We start from the raw sequence: 15,216 nt of genomic DNA on the forward strand, positions 1-15,216 counted from the left end.
ATTTCCAGCTTTTTCAGTGCTGTCCAATGCAGACTATTGCAGTGATGGCAAAGTGCAATAATCAAAGTGTTATCAATTACTTTAAAAAAGGTTACTGGCTGATGCAAAGGGAATATAATATGTATTTCTTAACTTTATCACACATTATTACTTAGTAAATGATTAATGACCTTACCTTAAACACCAGTTCTCCTATCAGGCCGTTCCATGACCCATCATCCTGAGGACTCCCATACTTGTGATCCGGTGCTACATAAATTTCGTATTTAAAGCCGAGGTAAGTGGCCAAGGCTTCCAACACGTCTATTGAGAAGCCCTGGTACTTCTTTGGTTTTCCCAGAACATTTTCAGACACCATGACAAAGGGCTCTTCCTAAACAAAAGAAACAACAAAGGAGGAATCTGTTAATAAAGCAATTATAGATCACGTTTCAGTGTTTGGGTTTTTTTAAACTAAAGAAAGAACTATTAAAATATTATTTACACAAAACCTTCCTAAAGTACCTTGTTAGCAGTTCGACAAAATGCTATTTTGTTCTGGATTTTCTTCAACAGAGAAGTTTTATTTTCTATTATATATTGCAGAAGTAGATCTTCTGCTGTAACATTTCAACTGAATGCTTTTTAGTAATGCCTGCAGACCACACTTATGGTCAGCAGGACGGGCATACACTCCAAGTCTGGCCATAAATACAGAGGGTTCTACAGCACTGCCATTTTCCACTAGCTGGGCAAACGCTGTATCTAACGCAGCCACAAATTCATGTTGTAAGGAAAGAAAAACATGGCAAAACTGAAATGTGTTGCTCTTGTCCTTCTACTGTAATCTGAATATAGGCCACTTACATTTTAATAGTTCTTTCCAAAGAAACCCCATTTGATTAGTTTAGGGACAATCAACTACAGGACTTAAGGCCGTCTATGAGAACCATTGGTGAATACTCATCTAAAAGATGACTGAAATAAAGGATAGAAATACATACCGAAAGCTGATACTGAAAGGTGAAATTCCCAAACAACATGCTTTTCTTACTTTTCCAAAGACTTGTAATAGTTTTCTCTATTTTGTTATTAAATTGCCCCTGCTCTGTTATTTTTCCTGTTGCACAAATAATTTCTAAACATTCCCCTGCACTTATTTTTCAAAAAGGATACCAAAAACCAGATCATATTTCTAAAGACAAAAAAAATATATGTTTGCCATAGATGCATTTCTCCTAGGTTTGCTCTTTATTTTCTCTGAAAACATCTGTCTGATATAAGCACAGCAAAATATTAAATCATCCCAAAAAGCATTAAGGTGCCCTAATGTATATGTAGTTTTTAAAATATGCTGTATGTCTTTCTTTTGATTCATTACATAGTGCTCTAATTTTGTGTAAGGTTAACAGAAACATCTATTCTGAGGTGCAAAAGAGTTAGTTCTGACTTGTCATGGCTTGGCCAGGACAAGCCCATGAAACCACTCCCTGACCACTTTGTTCTGGTCTGCAAAACTGACAAGCAGACAGAAGAAAACAGAATTGATTTTTTTGCCGTGTTTGTGGCCCAAATTTTAATTATACTCACAGTAGCATTTTTGTTGGCATTTAAATATTTCTTTATTATTTTACCACTTACATCTCTAAATTATTTTGAAGCCAGAGTATTTTTACAATTTTTCACTAATCCTATACCTCACTAATATTTTTAGCTTACTGGAATGTCCTTCTATATGAACAGGTGTCACTGAATTGCAGGCAGGATGATTTTGAAATAAGAAAGCATCTTTTGTAAATGCTTGAGCAAAGGATAGCCACATGCTGAGGATGCTGCCAAAGAAGAAAGGATGCAACCAGACTGCACTGGCAGGATGTTATTTTCTGACTTCAGGAAATCCGGGAAAAAACCCAACCCCAAACTCAAACCAAAGAGAAAATGAACCAAACAACTCGACCCCTGACCAAACAAACAAACAACAACAACAAAACCAAAACAAAAAAACTTTCAAAGAGTTAAGGGTGGACTGTCTCAAGTTATTACTTCTAGTCGTCAGATAGAATTTCTTTCTTGCATAATATCCAAGATCAATGAAATTGACTAAAAATGGAGGAGAGAAAGTAAAATGAATTTTTAAAGTAGTTTTCCAGTGTCCAGGTTCCAAGAACATTGAAGAAATTGAGACTAAGTTGATGAAAGTCTCTCTTAAATGAGAGCACAATGTCAATTCAGCTTTGCTGATCACTGGAATGACAGATTCCATAATACAGACTTAAAATTACAGGGAAGAAAGGTTTCTGCAACAAATAAAAATGGTAGTTCATCAATCTAAACACACTGTGCACAAAAATATAAATATTTATGTGTACAAAGGACATTTTAGAAGTTGATAATTTTCATATTAGAAAGGATTAATTTTTATCACTAAATTATTTAGAAAATGGTTGCTCATAACTTGATTTTCTATCCAGTTGCTCATTGTAGTGATTTAATGTGCTGTTTAAAATGCAGTTTGTCACAGCTATATCCTTATTAGGACTTAATAGTCCTTCATTAAGCAATGTAACACTGTTTGCTGTTGAGAGATTTACAAAAAACCCCAATGTCCAGTGTCCTATATATATGTAATGAAATATAAATAGTCAATCAGCGTTATGCAAAGCAACTAACATTTTGCAATTTTTGTTGAAGTCTGGACAAGCAAACCCTTTAATCACATTCCAAACAAAACAAAACCAATCTACTGCCATGATGTTTTTTTGTGCAATTGTTTACATTTCTGAGAATGCATTGAAAGAGGACAAAAATATTTGTCTTGATATTTTTTCCCCTCATAAATGCTGCAGCTTGAACTATGCCAGTTGTTATTTTCTTCTTTTTTTTTTTTTTTTTTTTTTTGCACTGGGAGGGTGTTATGGGAGTTATGGAAAGGTGCATACATCTCTACAATATGGATGTTAAAATGATTGTCTCCATCCTTGAGAAAGTTGAACTAGCAGAAAGAAAATAAAGATAGCAAAACAACGAGGACAATGATGAGCTTGCAGAAAGTAGGTGTGAAAATCTGATGAGCTAACTGATAATTTTGGAGGTGGGAAAATTCACCGGGATGATGAAGGTTCCACTTGACCCTGATAAATTCAGGGAAATCCTGATACACTTTCTCTCCAAAGCAAGTGTTAATTCAGACTATTTAAGAAGGTCTGTATCAGAGAATCCATACAACTGTCAGCGTTGGAGATGCTCAAAACTCCCCTGGGCAGCGTTCCAACAACCCGCTCTAACATTTACCCTGCTCCACACAGCTGCCACCCAAGGGTCCCTGCAAAGCAAATTGTTCCAGAATACAGTGAAATGATCCAAGGATGGCCACTGCTCCTGTTTCTTCTTTTCTTGCTCTTGGAGACACCTCTCTAGGGCACTTATAAGCCTCTGTGGGGCAAGCACAGACTTCACAGCCTGTAAAGCCAGGGAGGTCTGGAGAAGCAAACAGGTCACAACATTCATGACAGAGGGGAAAAATAAAAGAAAATGAATGGGTTTCACACCCTTAACTTCTTGTTTTTGCAAGGTTGATGATCTGCCTCACTGAACCACAGGGACATCCAGTATATATAGGAGATGGCTTTTCATCCAACCTCAATGGAGATCCTTTAAGAGAGGGGCTATTTTCATTCCACTTTACCTTCAACATGCCCCCTTCTTGGATGTCAACTGAATGCAGCACTACTAAGTCTGTGATAAGGGCTCCTTCTCAAAACAGCTGCACAGTTATCACTGCCTGGTTTCTTCTTGGGATCGAAGCTATGCTGCCCTGACCCAAAGGAGGATGGGTTTAAGACTTGGTGGATTTTACACAGGACTGGCTTAACCGTGGTGGACAGCTAAGCACCACACAGCCAAAACCACCTGTAGCAAAGTGAAAGTCAGCAGCAAACAGGTGAAGGTTATACTGCGTGAAGTTGTGCATATTGCTTTTTATGGCTGTAGGAAGACAAAGCCTGGCTTCAGAGGTGATTATGTCCCCCAGGCAAGAGAAACTGCAAATGTTAGACTGGCACACCTTAGGAACAATACAGGTGAACCCACAATTAAGGAAACATGGTACAAAAGAGGGAAAGCATTGGGAAGATAACATAATAGTGCAAGTACTTTTGGGAAGAAGCTCAAGCAAATGTTTGTCCCCATTTGTTTACCTATTATCACAAGTTTTAAAGGAGAAGCCACAAACTAAGACTAATAGAGGTTAACAACATGTTACATATTAAGACTGATGTAATTTAACATTCCCAGCTTCCCTGGAAACTGGTGTGAGATGGCGTAGCATAACCTGTGGGTCCTAGCCATGTCCCCTCCTGGCTACTGCAAAAATTAATCGTGTCCTGGCCAGAACCAGGATAATTTGCTAAATGCCTCAAGAGTCTAAAAGTACAAAATACATTTATTTACTCTGATAAAATTCTCAGACATACCAATAATTTGGATAAAATCTCTGGTTTGAAGTAATCTTTTCACATTCTTTACTGTACCCCCTAATAAAGTTAAAAATAGGAGAGAAAAACTGTTGGGCACAGAAGACCTTCACGCTTGGAAACAGAAGGAGCAATACTCAAGCTAAATAGCAGAAAAGAACAATTAGGCTGAGTTTAACTTGGTTGTGTTAATTAATTAGACAATCAAAGAGAAACATCTGTTTGTAGCTGTGCTACAGATGTGGATGATAAAGTCAAGCAATAAATTCCAGCCTTAGAGGAGGCAGGGAGGGAGAACAAGAGAATGATTGCTTTTCAGAAGTACAGTTCCCTAAACCCAGAGTCTCTACTTGGGATGATTTTTAGACAGTGACTTTATTAGTGACTTTAAAAATGTCAAGCTTTTACAGTAATCTTTTAGTCCTTCAATGAAAATCGGGTTTTAAAGATGCAGTATTTTTGTAAAGAAGCTCTCTTTTTGGACAATTTACAGAAAAAATTATTGAAAGAACAGAAAAGTTTCATTCAGATCTTAAACACAGCACTCTAATTAAATACATGAGAGGAAGAAAAAGTTGTGTTCAGTGGGCTGTTTACAAGGAAGTAGTGGTCTTAGCTCAGCTGCTCATAATTTTACCTGTTCCCACTACCTCATTAGGAGATCACTGGGCAGTAGGATAGATTTTCACTCCAATTAAAAGTGTGGATTCTGTGGCTTTGAGACTTATTTCAGGATAGAAATTATATGGAGCTATGATACACTGCACTGCTGCATTCATTTGTGAAGTTCTTTTGCTTGTTCTAAATATAAAAATGCTACAAAGCTAGTATGTACTTTACAAATGAAAAAGCAAAAGCAAAACAGAAAGCTTTGGATTATTTTCCTGGTCAGCTAAATCCTCTTTACCCCTTGGCATGGACAGAAACTTCCTAACAAGGGCAGTATACAGAAAATATTGGGCAAAAAAATGGCTTTTGAGGTTAGAGAAACTCATCACTACAGGGATGAGTTCATCACTACCAATGATGTACATCACTACAAATTGGAGCTCTATGGGAGCTGGAGGGGTTTAGCCTGGAGAAAAGGAGGCTCAGGGGGACATAATTGCTCTCTACAAGTACATGAAGGGAGGTTATGGCAAGGTGGTAATTTGCCCAAGAAACAAACCATAGGACAAGAGGAAATGGCCTCAAGTTGTGCCAGGGGCAAATTACTTTGGATATTAGGAAAAAATCTCTTCACTGAAAGGACTGTCAAGCTTTGGAGCAGGCTGCCCAGGGGGAGTGGTGAAGTCACCATCCCTGGAGACATTAGTAGATTTTACAGACATATAGATGTGGCACTTTGGGACATGGCTTAGTGGTGGGCTTGGCGGAGCCGGGTTAATGGTTGGACTCGATGATCTTAAAGGTCTTTTCCAATCTAAATGATTCTATGAAGAGCGTTTTGAAATTAGGTAATTATATGGGTGGTTAGAATTCATAAAGCATATGAAAATGACCTCTGTGTCTACTCATCGAAAATTTCTGAACACACTGGAATTTAATACTTCCATAGCGACACTCCATTCAATAGGACTCTACATTCAATAAATTTTACCTCTTTCTCCACTGAAAGCAGTGAGAGAAAAAGAAAGAAAAGAAAAAAAGAAAGCGAGAAATGAAGCTCAGTTGTGGGCAAGACTGTCAATGTGTGCTTGACACTGACTCTAGAAACAGTGGACAGGCACATTAAATGATTTCCATGGCCCAGGCTGAGCCTTGGCAATCTCATGAAGCAAATATTCACCATGACACTTAAAAACTCCCATTCCCCTGCAAATGTTAAGAAACTGCTCCCCAAACTGAAATTCACACTTATTACTAGATTTCTCAATTTCTTTCCAATGGCTGCTGGATGACCAAGCACAGCCACTATAACCAACAAGAAACACTAAGTCAGATAACCTAGAACCAAAATATTTTCAAGCACAAGATGCTATTGTCTTGTTGCTAGGCAAAATCACTTTTTCCTTGACTGAAAAAATAATGAATGGCGCCCTTTTATATGTTAGGTATTTTGCATTTCCTTCCTCAAAAGATTTCGGTGAAATATGCAGTCCCAAATACCTAATTTCCTCAACTGCTTTATTGATTGCTGTTTTGAGGATTTTCTTTGGCTAGGAGCAGCACAGAAACTTGTTATTTTAATCGAACAACAATGTACATTAATTCATGATAGAATCAATGACCAAAATTTAATTGAAACGTTTCATTCTTTCAGTACAGAAATTCTCCCACTATCAACAGTAATAAAATTGCTGCAAAACATAACACAGCCCCTTCACCCCTTAATAAAACTAAAACATAGATGAGGGATTGAAATGTACAAGATCTTGGATAACTCAATATTGTGCCAATGGGCTGTGTAACTGTATTGGCACTGAAGCCAAACATTCTCTGATCCTGTGCTTTTCAAACAGATTGATTACAAAGTCAGTTGTACTAACAGAAAAGTCACCCTTTCTACAGCAAAAACCACATTCACATCCCAGGAACTGAGTACAATATTAAGTGGATTTTACATTTGGCCTATTCTTACCCATGTGTGTAGTCTGTCACTTTTTTGATCTGTTTATTGTCATCTTCAATTAGACATGAAATTTGGTTTTTTAGTTACAGTACTTTAAAGAGTATTTTTCCCTCTTGAGTGAAATGGTAACTTCCAGATTTATTACGATTTTTAGTTTAGTCCTATTTACAAGAAATGAACAAAGAATGTTAGCCCCTCTTCCTCCCATTTCTCAGCAACGGGACTAAAACTTCTTTCAAAGCAATCTGTGGCAATGGTCTATTAGAATGCTGCCAAGCTTTGTGCATTGATTTTAATTCACAATAACTTAATGCAGGTAACAGCTCTTTCTGCACCATATGACAGGAATATGGATTGAGATTGGAATTGATTGGAGTGCTTTAGAGTGTGTCTAAAGAGTACAAGGGTGGCTTTAATGCAGATAGTTCAGACATCTGAATTAGCAAAAGCGTGGTATGGGTACAATAACCTGCTGGCATCTACGCTAGACTCCTTCCAGCAGCCTCGCAAGGGCTCCTGTTCATAAGGAGCTGTGCCACGCAGCTCACCTCCTTGTCTACCTTGCATAGTAAGGAAGGATAATTGCAGCCAGAGTAAGATCCTCTTTCTGTTTCCAAGTCAAATTTCTGTGAACTGTGTGAATTGCTCTGGAATGCAAATGTGCCCACAGAGCAGATGGGTAAGGGTCAGCGAGAAGATAAAAGCCAGGGAGCTCTGAGAGGTAGCCAGTTGGGTTGGTCCTACCATGCTCGGCACTGCACCCACCTTGCTGTCAAGCTGTGGCCCCAGCCAGGGCCCAAAACATTTGAATTGCTTGATAACCACCTTATCTAGTATATAGTTCCTGATACTTTAAAAAATGGGTTGAAAATAACAATAATCGAAAAAAAAATAAAAGGTGCTGGGTTTCCCAGCAGGCTGTGAGATTAAAGCTTGTCAAATGAATGATCACAGTAGTGAATAACTGTAAGGTTTATGACCTGTTTTAATACAAGCTAGGTAGCTCAAAGGGACATAAAACAGCTATTAAAAAAGGCCTGTGCCCAGTCAGTAGCAATTTAAACTTGGCCCCTGTACAGGTGTGGTGGCTGGAAGAGGAATACAAAGACAGGCTCTGCCTCTGTCAAGGAATATTAGTTTCTGTTTTTGTAATAATGATTTGAATTGTTACTATTTTAGGTACTACTGAAGTCCAATATACCAATACATATATATACACATATATATGTATATATATGTGTGTATGTATATATATATATAGTACAATACATGCCTCAATTGAAATTATTTTTCTTAAAAGATTGTGATTACTAGGGCAGAGATAGAGCTGCCTGATGAAATCAAGAGACTTTACAGAAGTTAACAGCATTCAGATATGAAAATGAGGGAATGGAATAAGGACTGCATGAGAAAAGTGATCACCAAAAATATTGGGAGATAGTATTACCTCTGAGACTCTTGCACACTATTATAAAATATTTATTCAATATTTAATGAGGTATCCTGCACATAATCTTTCCTGAGGTTGATCTTTATTGTACAGTCATTCACTGATGTTTTTGCCCTGACATTTTTAATGCTTTATCACTTCTGTTTGTTCCTCTGCATATGCTTAAACACTGTTTTATTTCCTCTTCCTTATGCCTGTCCTTTCCCCAGTCACTCTGAAAGTTACTCCAGCTTCAGAAAGAACTTTTTTTTTCCACTTTCTTTAAGCCAGTATTGGAATTCAAATCCCAAAGACAGTTTCAGCTTTTAAAATCATGCCTTAGCTTCGTATCTTACTTTTCATCTCTGAGTGGTAAATTCAATAGAAAAAGGGACTGAAGATGCAGACCTCCTGCCAGCTCTAGGTCTCTAAAGACATTGTCTGCTTTCAAATTTCTCTCTTTTCTAATCTGGGCAACAAATGCTCATGAATTAAATACCAACCACTGAGAATTAAACTAGTCCACATATGATAACATTTTCCACAGTACAAATGATGTTTCTTAATTATTTTTTCTTTCTATGCTTATCGACCCTTTTGCCAGTTCTTTTACTACATCATGTCCCACAGTGCCCACCTGCAGCCAAGGGTGACCAACCTGAAGCTCTGTGCAGGTAACCTGGGTAATAACTCTTGAGATACTGTGTACAGGAATGTATGGCATGGCATAACTCAGCATGGCTTGCTGTTATCTGTCTTTCCTTTATCCTGCCTGCCTTCTCAGGACCCTCCAGATATGAAAATACCTTCCTGTCTGGGAGCTGTTTTGAATTTTCATGTAGAGCCACAAATTCCTTTGGCACCATTAGGATATTATACCTTATGAGCTTTCAGGAAAGGCTCTGTACTTTTCAGTCAAGGTTTTACTGCTTTAAAACAGGGAAATTAAAACTTTTTCCTTTTTTGAATAGGGGCTTTTTAAGAAAATACAAATTTACAAATACCTTCTGGCCTATTCATTGTCAAATGGACCAAATCTCATTCCATTTCCAATATCTTAATATTCACATGAATAATTCAGTAATTACCGTGGCTAATACAGTGATGTTATGAGAATATCTGTTGCATTTTAGGTCTTTTTCAATAAAACTGAACAACTGAAAAAGAGAATAAACTGAGACAGCCAAAATGGATATATACCTAAATTTGTTCTTGGGCAATTGTTCATTCAAGACACTCTGAATTTGTTTGGAACAGCTATGCTGACCTTTGATTGAGCTACATTTCAGAAACTCAGAATACATTTCAGAAATTCACCAGCAAGTGACTTGAACTTAAGAGCAACTTGTCAAACACAAAGTTCAGACTTCAGCTTCGTGTGTGGATGCAGTCCAAGACAGAGATATCTGATATTTAAGTTAGACAAAATAAGCCTTTTCTAAAAGTGTAGCAAGTGTGGTACTAATCCAACTCAGATTAAAGCACTGAATTATGTGTAGACCATAGTTCTCCTCAGAATAAACCACAAAGAAATACTTCCTATTGTTATTCATGCAAAGGAAGCTTTCACATGTACTGCGGAAGAGCCAGGATTCTCTGCCAAGTGAAACCAGAGGATTTCCATTTTGGAGCTATACTGTATTCTGCCATACTCACCAAGAGATTTTGGTTAAAGTCTGCAGATACATAGCTCATAATGATTGCATTTACTTAGGGAAAGGAATTAGTAGATGGATGTGGATGATGGGAATTTTTCAGCATTTGTTTTTTGAAAGACAGGAAATAAGTCACAATCATTTATGATTTTCAGACTCCAGGAGGTTTAATTTCATTAGTAAAATGCAGTATAAACGCAGGTGTAGCAATTTGCTATCCTCTCAAACTCTAGTGCAATTTAAAAAAAAGTTCTTTTCAACCTGAAGGCATAACAAAATGAAATTGAAAGAGGAGAAGGGGTGCTATCTAAAAAGGCATGAGAGATTTGAACTTTTAACAAAGCCAATTTACAAATTAATGTAAACTTCTCAACTCTCAAGGAAAAAGAAACCTATTAATATTCAAAGGTATTACTATTTAATTTTAACACTTGTTTCCCTGGATCAAGATCATTCTCTTAGAAAATGGAAAATGGCATAATTAAAAAAAATAACTAATAAATCACAGTCTATATAGATGCTTTACTTTTCACAGAAATGTACTGAATTAATTGAAGAACGGGGAGAGAGATAGAAGAGAAAATACAGTAAAGATCACCACTAAAATAAAGTTAATTGGTGAAATCCCTCCTGCTCTCATATCCAAGGTAAGAATCACACATTTTCATCACAGAGGTTAAATACAAATCTCCAGTATTGTCCTACCCAGAAGATATAAACTAGTGAGGAGAATGAAATGCCCTGTGCTCTATGTTGAATTTTAAACATCCATCTTTGCTTTTATAATTACTGTAGAGCCCTACCAGCATAGGTAATTATTTTTGTGTATCTTTGCAAGTTGATATATATATCCATGCTATAATAACGTGAAAGAAGAAGCTCTCTGTCAAGGTAACAAAGATAACTGGGGATAAAGCAGGAACAGTGGGGAGAGAGGGAAGAACTACTACTAAAAACAATGCTAATATTCTAATTCAAATTTATTTTTCTAAGCAAAATCCACAGATCATTTTTGTCAACAGATAATTATACTGAACCAATTAATAGGAGTATCAGGCAAAACAGAGACCAGCCACTGCCACCATAATGCTATCGTGATGAACAGGCAATTAAAGTATAATCTTCCCCCTCCCTGTTACTTCTTTCTTTCTTTCTTTTTTTTTTAACTCTCTGTGCATTCAGTCTTCCTTGGCTGGCTTTTGCTGTTGTTCAGTTTGGCTTTGGGTTCTTTTTTGGTTGTTCTCGTTTGGTTTGTTTTGCCTTGTAGATACTGCTGCAGGAAGTTCTCTAATGTACTAAGAGCTGGAACAGAATGTTCACCCTGACAGGTAAAAGTGTCTAAATACCCATAAAATAATTGGAGGGGTATGAAACTGCTCTGTCTGTGGCACTGACATGCTCTGGTGATTTCACTTTCCACCCCTGACCCTCCATCATGCACTGTCAGCAATGCAAACCCTCAAAACTCCTCGTCTTGCTGTTTATAAAAAAGTGCTGGGCCTTTAGACACCGAACTCAAAAACAAATAGAGAGCAGCAAGAGAGAAACAGCTCAATCTAACCTTGACAGTTGTGCAGCCCTGGATCAACTTTGTATTTGGGCATTGGTCCAAAGAGGGCTATATGTCTCATATTATTTTCTTTTTCTATATTTCTTTATTTTTTTTCCCCACTCGTAAAAACTTCTCAAGCTAGGTTTATGGCAGGGCCTCATAACATGAATTCCTATTCTGGCAGACACTGTCTGTTCAGTTTTAAACCAAGAATTTTTCTTAATCTAAGATGTGCACACAGGGGAGGAACCTGGCTGACAAAAAGCCAGGATGGGACAGTGGATGTTTTACCAAACTAACATTACTTGACCTAAGCTGACCTTGAATATTTTCTGAGTGTGACAATTTGTGTTAGACTGTACACCATTTGCCAAGGTGATTGGGATTGGAATTTAGTGCTTCAGCTAGGTATCTTTGGCTAACAGGGCACTTGAAGCTGCTCTTTATCAGCTCACATGCTCGTGTTACCTAATTTAGAATGTGCCTGTGCAAGGAACAGGTTCTAATGTGTTGGATTCAGTCTGAAAAGTGCTGTACTGATAAACAATTTCATGTTGTGGAAAATGATCCATCTTTCTGGGTTTTTTTGATCAGCTTAAATCAGAGCCTCTAACACTAACTACTTTCTTGGTAAAACTGTGCACTTAGTAAAAAGATGTGGCAAAAGGAAGAAAATGCATTCCTGCTAGTGCAGAAGGATGAGCATCTGCTTACCAGCACAGTCACCACACGCAGAACCACTCCTCGCATGTTGTTCTCCAGCTTTCTGTCTGTTAGTGACCCATTCAGACCAGTTACAGGATTCCAGCAGCCAAGCTAAAAGAAAAAACAAAAATCATTTTCTCATTGCCCATAAAACTTTGCTAGTCATTCCTGCTAGGCGTCTTTAAGCAGGAACATATGAAATAGACAGAATACCTTCTCGACTCAATGGGATGGAAAGTCAGGGAATGGCTTGTGCACAGATTCATCTTGAAATTGAAAATGAAGCAATTAAGGATACCAGGTTTTGATTTTAAATACCAGTGTGCAATGGATGACAGCACTCAGGATTTGGGGTTATACGAGTTGCTTTAAAAGAGGTCAGAAAGGATATCAATATTAGTGAAAGACATATAAAAAGTACTGTACCTGTAGCAATATTTCTACCTTACTTTCATTAATACGCTAATTGGAGAAATAATAGCTACCATCATTTTAGCACGCTCTTTGCTCCAGCCCATCATTCCTAGTGGAACTCTGACAAAAGGAATTACACCAGCTTTAATTAAAGCTTATACTACTAATTGGTAATGAAACAGCAGTGATTTTAAGCCAGTTTAAAAATCACATTTAAAGATGATTGAGGAAAAGACCATTGGATGGGCACATCACAGAATTGAGAGGGTACTGCAATAGACAATGCAGAAAAAGAAGTTCATCTATGCCTTTCTTTGCATTGGTGCTATTGTATTTCTTGAGCTTCTGTAGATGAAGCTTTTGCTCAGGAATGTGTTTAGGATTATCTGCCTTTCAATCTGGGTGTAGTAGATACTGATTTGTAGTTCAGCTTCTCTGAAAATGTAGCTTACCTGGGTTTTTGTATGATGGTAGTAGCTTTTTTATTTAAGCATAGAGAAACAAATCAATCAACCACACATCCCTTAGCACCACACACTAAGACAAGCAGTTTCATTTTTGAAATTCATTACCACACTCAGCTGTCCTGCACAATTATCAGTGCTAAATCCAAAACCCAACAGAAGGGCAATGACTGACTTCAGAGGACTTTGGAGCACAGTCTCAATTATGGCAGGTAAACCAATTGCCTGTGTGAAGTCATTACACACCCAAAGGGACAGACGAGCACCTGCAGCTACCAGTTCTTACTCTGAATCACCTTCTCCATGGACTGTGAATGAAACCTTTCCAAGGATGCTCATCTTCTGACTACTATTTAAAGGAACAAAAGGTCTTGCTCTCTCTGATAAACCAAGATTAACATCAGTAGGGTATTGTTGGGTCCAGTGGCCTCTACTAAAACTATTCTCTTGGAGAATTCAGCACCATAATCTGAGAGAAATATAAACTGTAAAACATGGAAAATATTATTGTAATTTCACAAAGAGTCATAGAAATGGCAGGTTGCCTCAAACCATCTGAAAGGGTTTGTAAAGAAGGGAGCTTTGCTGACTGTGCTTGAACAGGAATTTACAGAAATCATTCTTTTCAGCACTTCATGTGAAAAGGCTTTGTATATGTGTTTCACAGATCTTTCAAAGTGAAACAGAAGACAAAGAAAAAACTTTAGGTAAACATATTTAACAATTTTAGAAGTGGGGAATCTGAAAAATTTCTTTTCTTCATTATACTTCTTAGACTAAAGCAACTCCTACATTTTAAAATTTCAATATATTTATATCAATTCTTTGAAGATGCCTCCTTAAGAAATGAGTGTCTCAAATAGTGAAAAATAATAACTTTCTGCAATGATATAAAAGTTAGGTTTGTGTCAATGGTCTCACAGGTCTTTTCCCATCTAAATGATCCCATGATTCTAGTTTCCCAGAGGAAGATGGCCTTAAAACAATGTCGTCACCTCTCTCTGCTGCTTTCAGAAGTACTCAGAGCCAATTCTTGCCCTTCTGAAGTCAAGGTTATCCTACAATGCTGGAATGAGCAAGGGTAATGCTGAGCATAGTTGTAATGACAAGTAATGACTGAATCAAGGATCTACTAGATCCAAACCCCAGAGAAACTGAAAGCAGCAACAGGATACAAGGGGAAACAAAACCAGGACGTGTCCTATTAATCTCCTGAAATCGTTCATCTTTCCTATGACTGCTTCTAAATAAAAGCACAAATTATCCCCATTTGGTTTCCCCACTTCGTGTTCCCATCCAATCACAGAGACCTGCAGGAGATCATAGCAGCCCTCTCTGCTTGTTCTGGTCCTCCACAGTGTACCCAGCTGCTCTCTAGTCATGGATGGACTACTGACACATTCCAGGTCCTCACCACTCCCCTGACAAAGCCCTGCAACACTTTGAGTTGAATAACTAAGTGCTGAAGCGCATGGCCTATGACGGTACAGTGAAATGCAGCAAATGTACTTGCACTCCACTTTGTACGTGGCAAACCACTGACGTCCTAAAAAGCAAAGCATGTCATGGGCTACATTTTTGTATGAAAAATACTGAAAACAGTACTAAGTTCAGAACAAAGCTGCATTAAATTAATTCAGTGATTGTCATTCTTAGTCACACAAAGGAACTAATTAGAACTTAGATTCAATTAGCATATCCAAATGTGTTGGATGTATAATTACTGCAGAAACTCTACTGCTTTTGCCAGAACTAAAACCCTAGGAAGTTGCTGAAGAGCCTTTTTATCCTTTTGAAGTTAAAGTCCATTTTTAATTATGTACATTAATGTGCCCATATTTATACAATTAAGTTTTTAGCCCAACCCTACCTTTTTTAGGCAAACCCCTCCCACCAACGCAACATTTCTGGAAACTCAGCATAGCACTAATTTTCCTTTAAAAAGGCACTTTTTATTTTCAATTATTGTTCATT

At 37.6% G+C, this 15,216-nt stretch overlaps 1 protein-coding gene across 4 annotated transcripts in view; it reads right to left on the bottom strand.

Moving 5' to 3' along the window:
- GRID2 (glutamate ionotropic receptor delta type subunit 2) overlaps positions 1 to 15,216 on the bottom strand; it is a 678,754-nt gene that overhangs the window by 129,786 nt on the left and 533,752 nt on the right. For all 4 annotated transcript variants that reach the window (XR_005256716.1, XM_038134923.1, XM_038134925.1 and 1 more), the window contains exons 9-10: positions 12,374 to 12,475; positions 176 to 373 (exon numbers count right to left, since the gene is read on the bottom strand). Coding sequence is in view for 3 of the 4 variants with exons in the window: in XM_038134923.1 (XP_037990851.1) it covers positions 176 to 373; positions 12,374 to 12,475 (300 nt within the window). In the remaining variant the exon portion in view is untranslated. The remainder of the gene's footprint in view (positions 1 to 175; positions 374 to 12,373; positions 12,476 to 15,216) is intronic.

The sequence above is a fragment of the Motacilla alba genome, chromosome 4, assembly GCF_015832195.1.
Source record: "Motacilla alba alba isolate MOTALB_02 chromosome 4, Motacilla_alba_V1.0_pri, whole genome shotgun sequence".
Taxonomy (NCBI): Eukaryota; Metazoa; Chordata; class Aves; order Passeriformes; family Motacillidae; genus Motacilla; species Motacilla alba.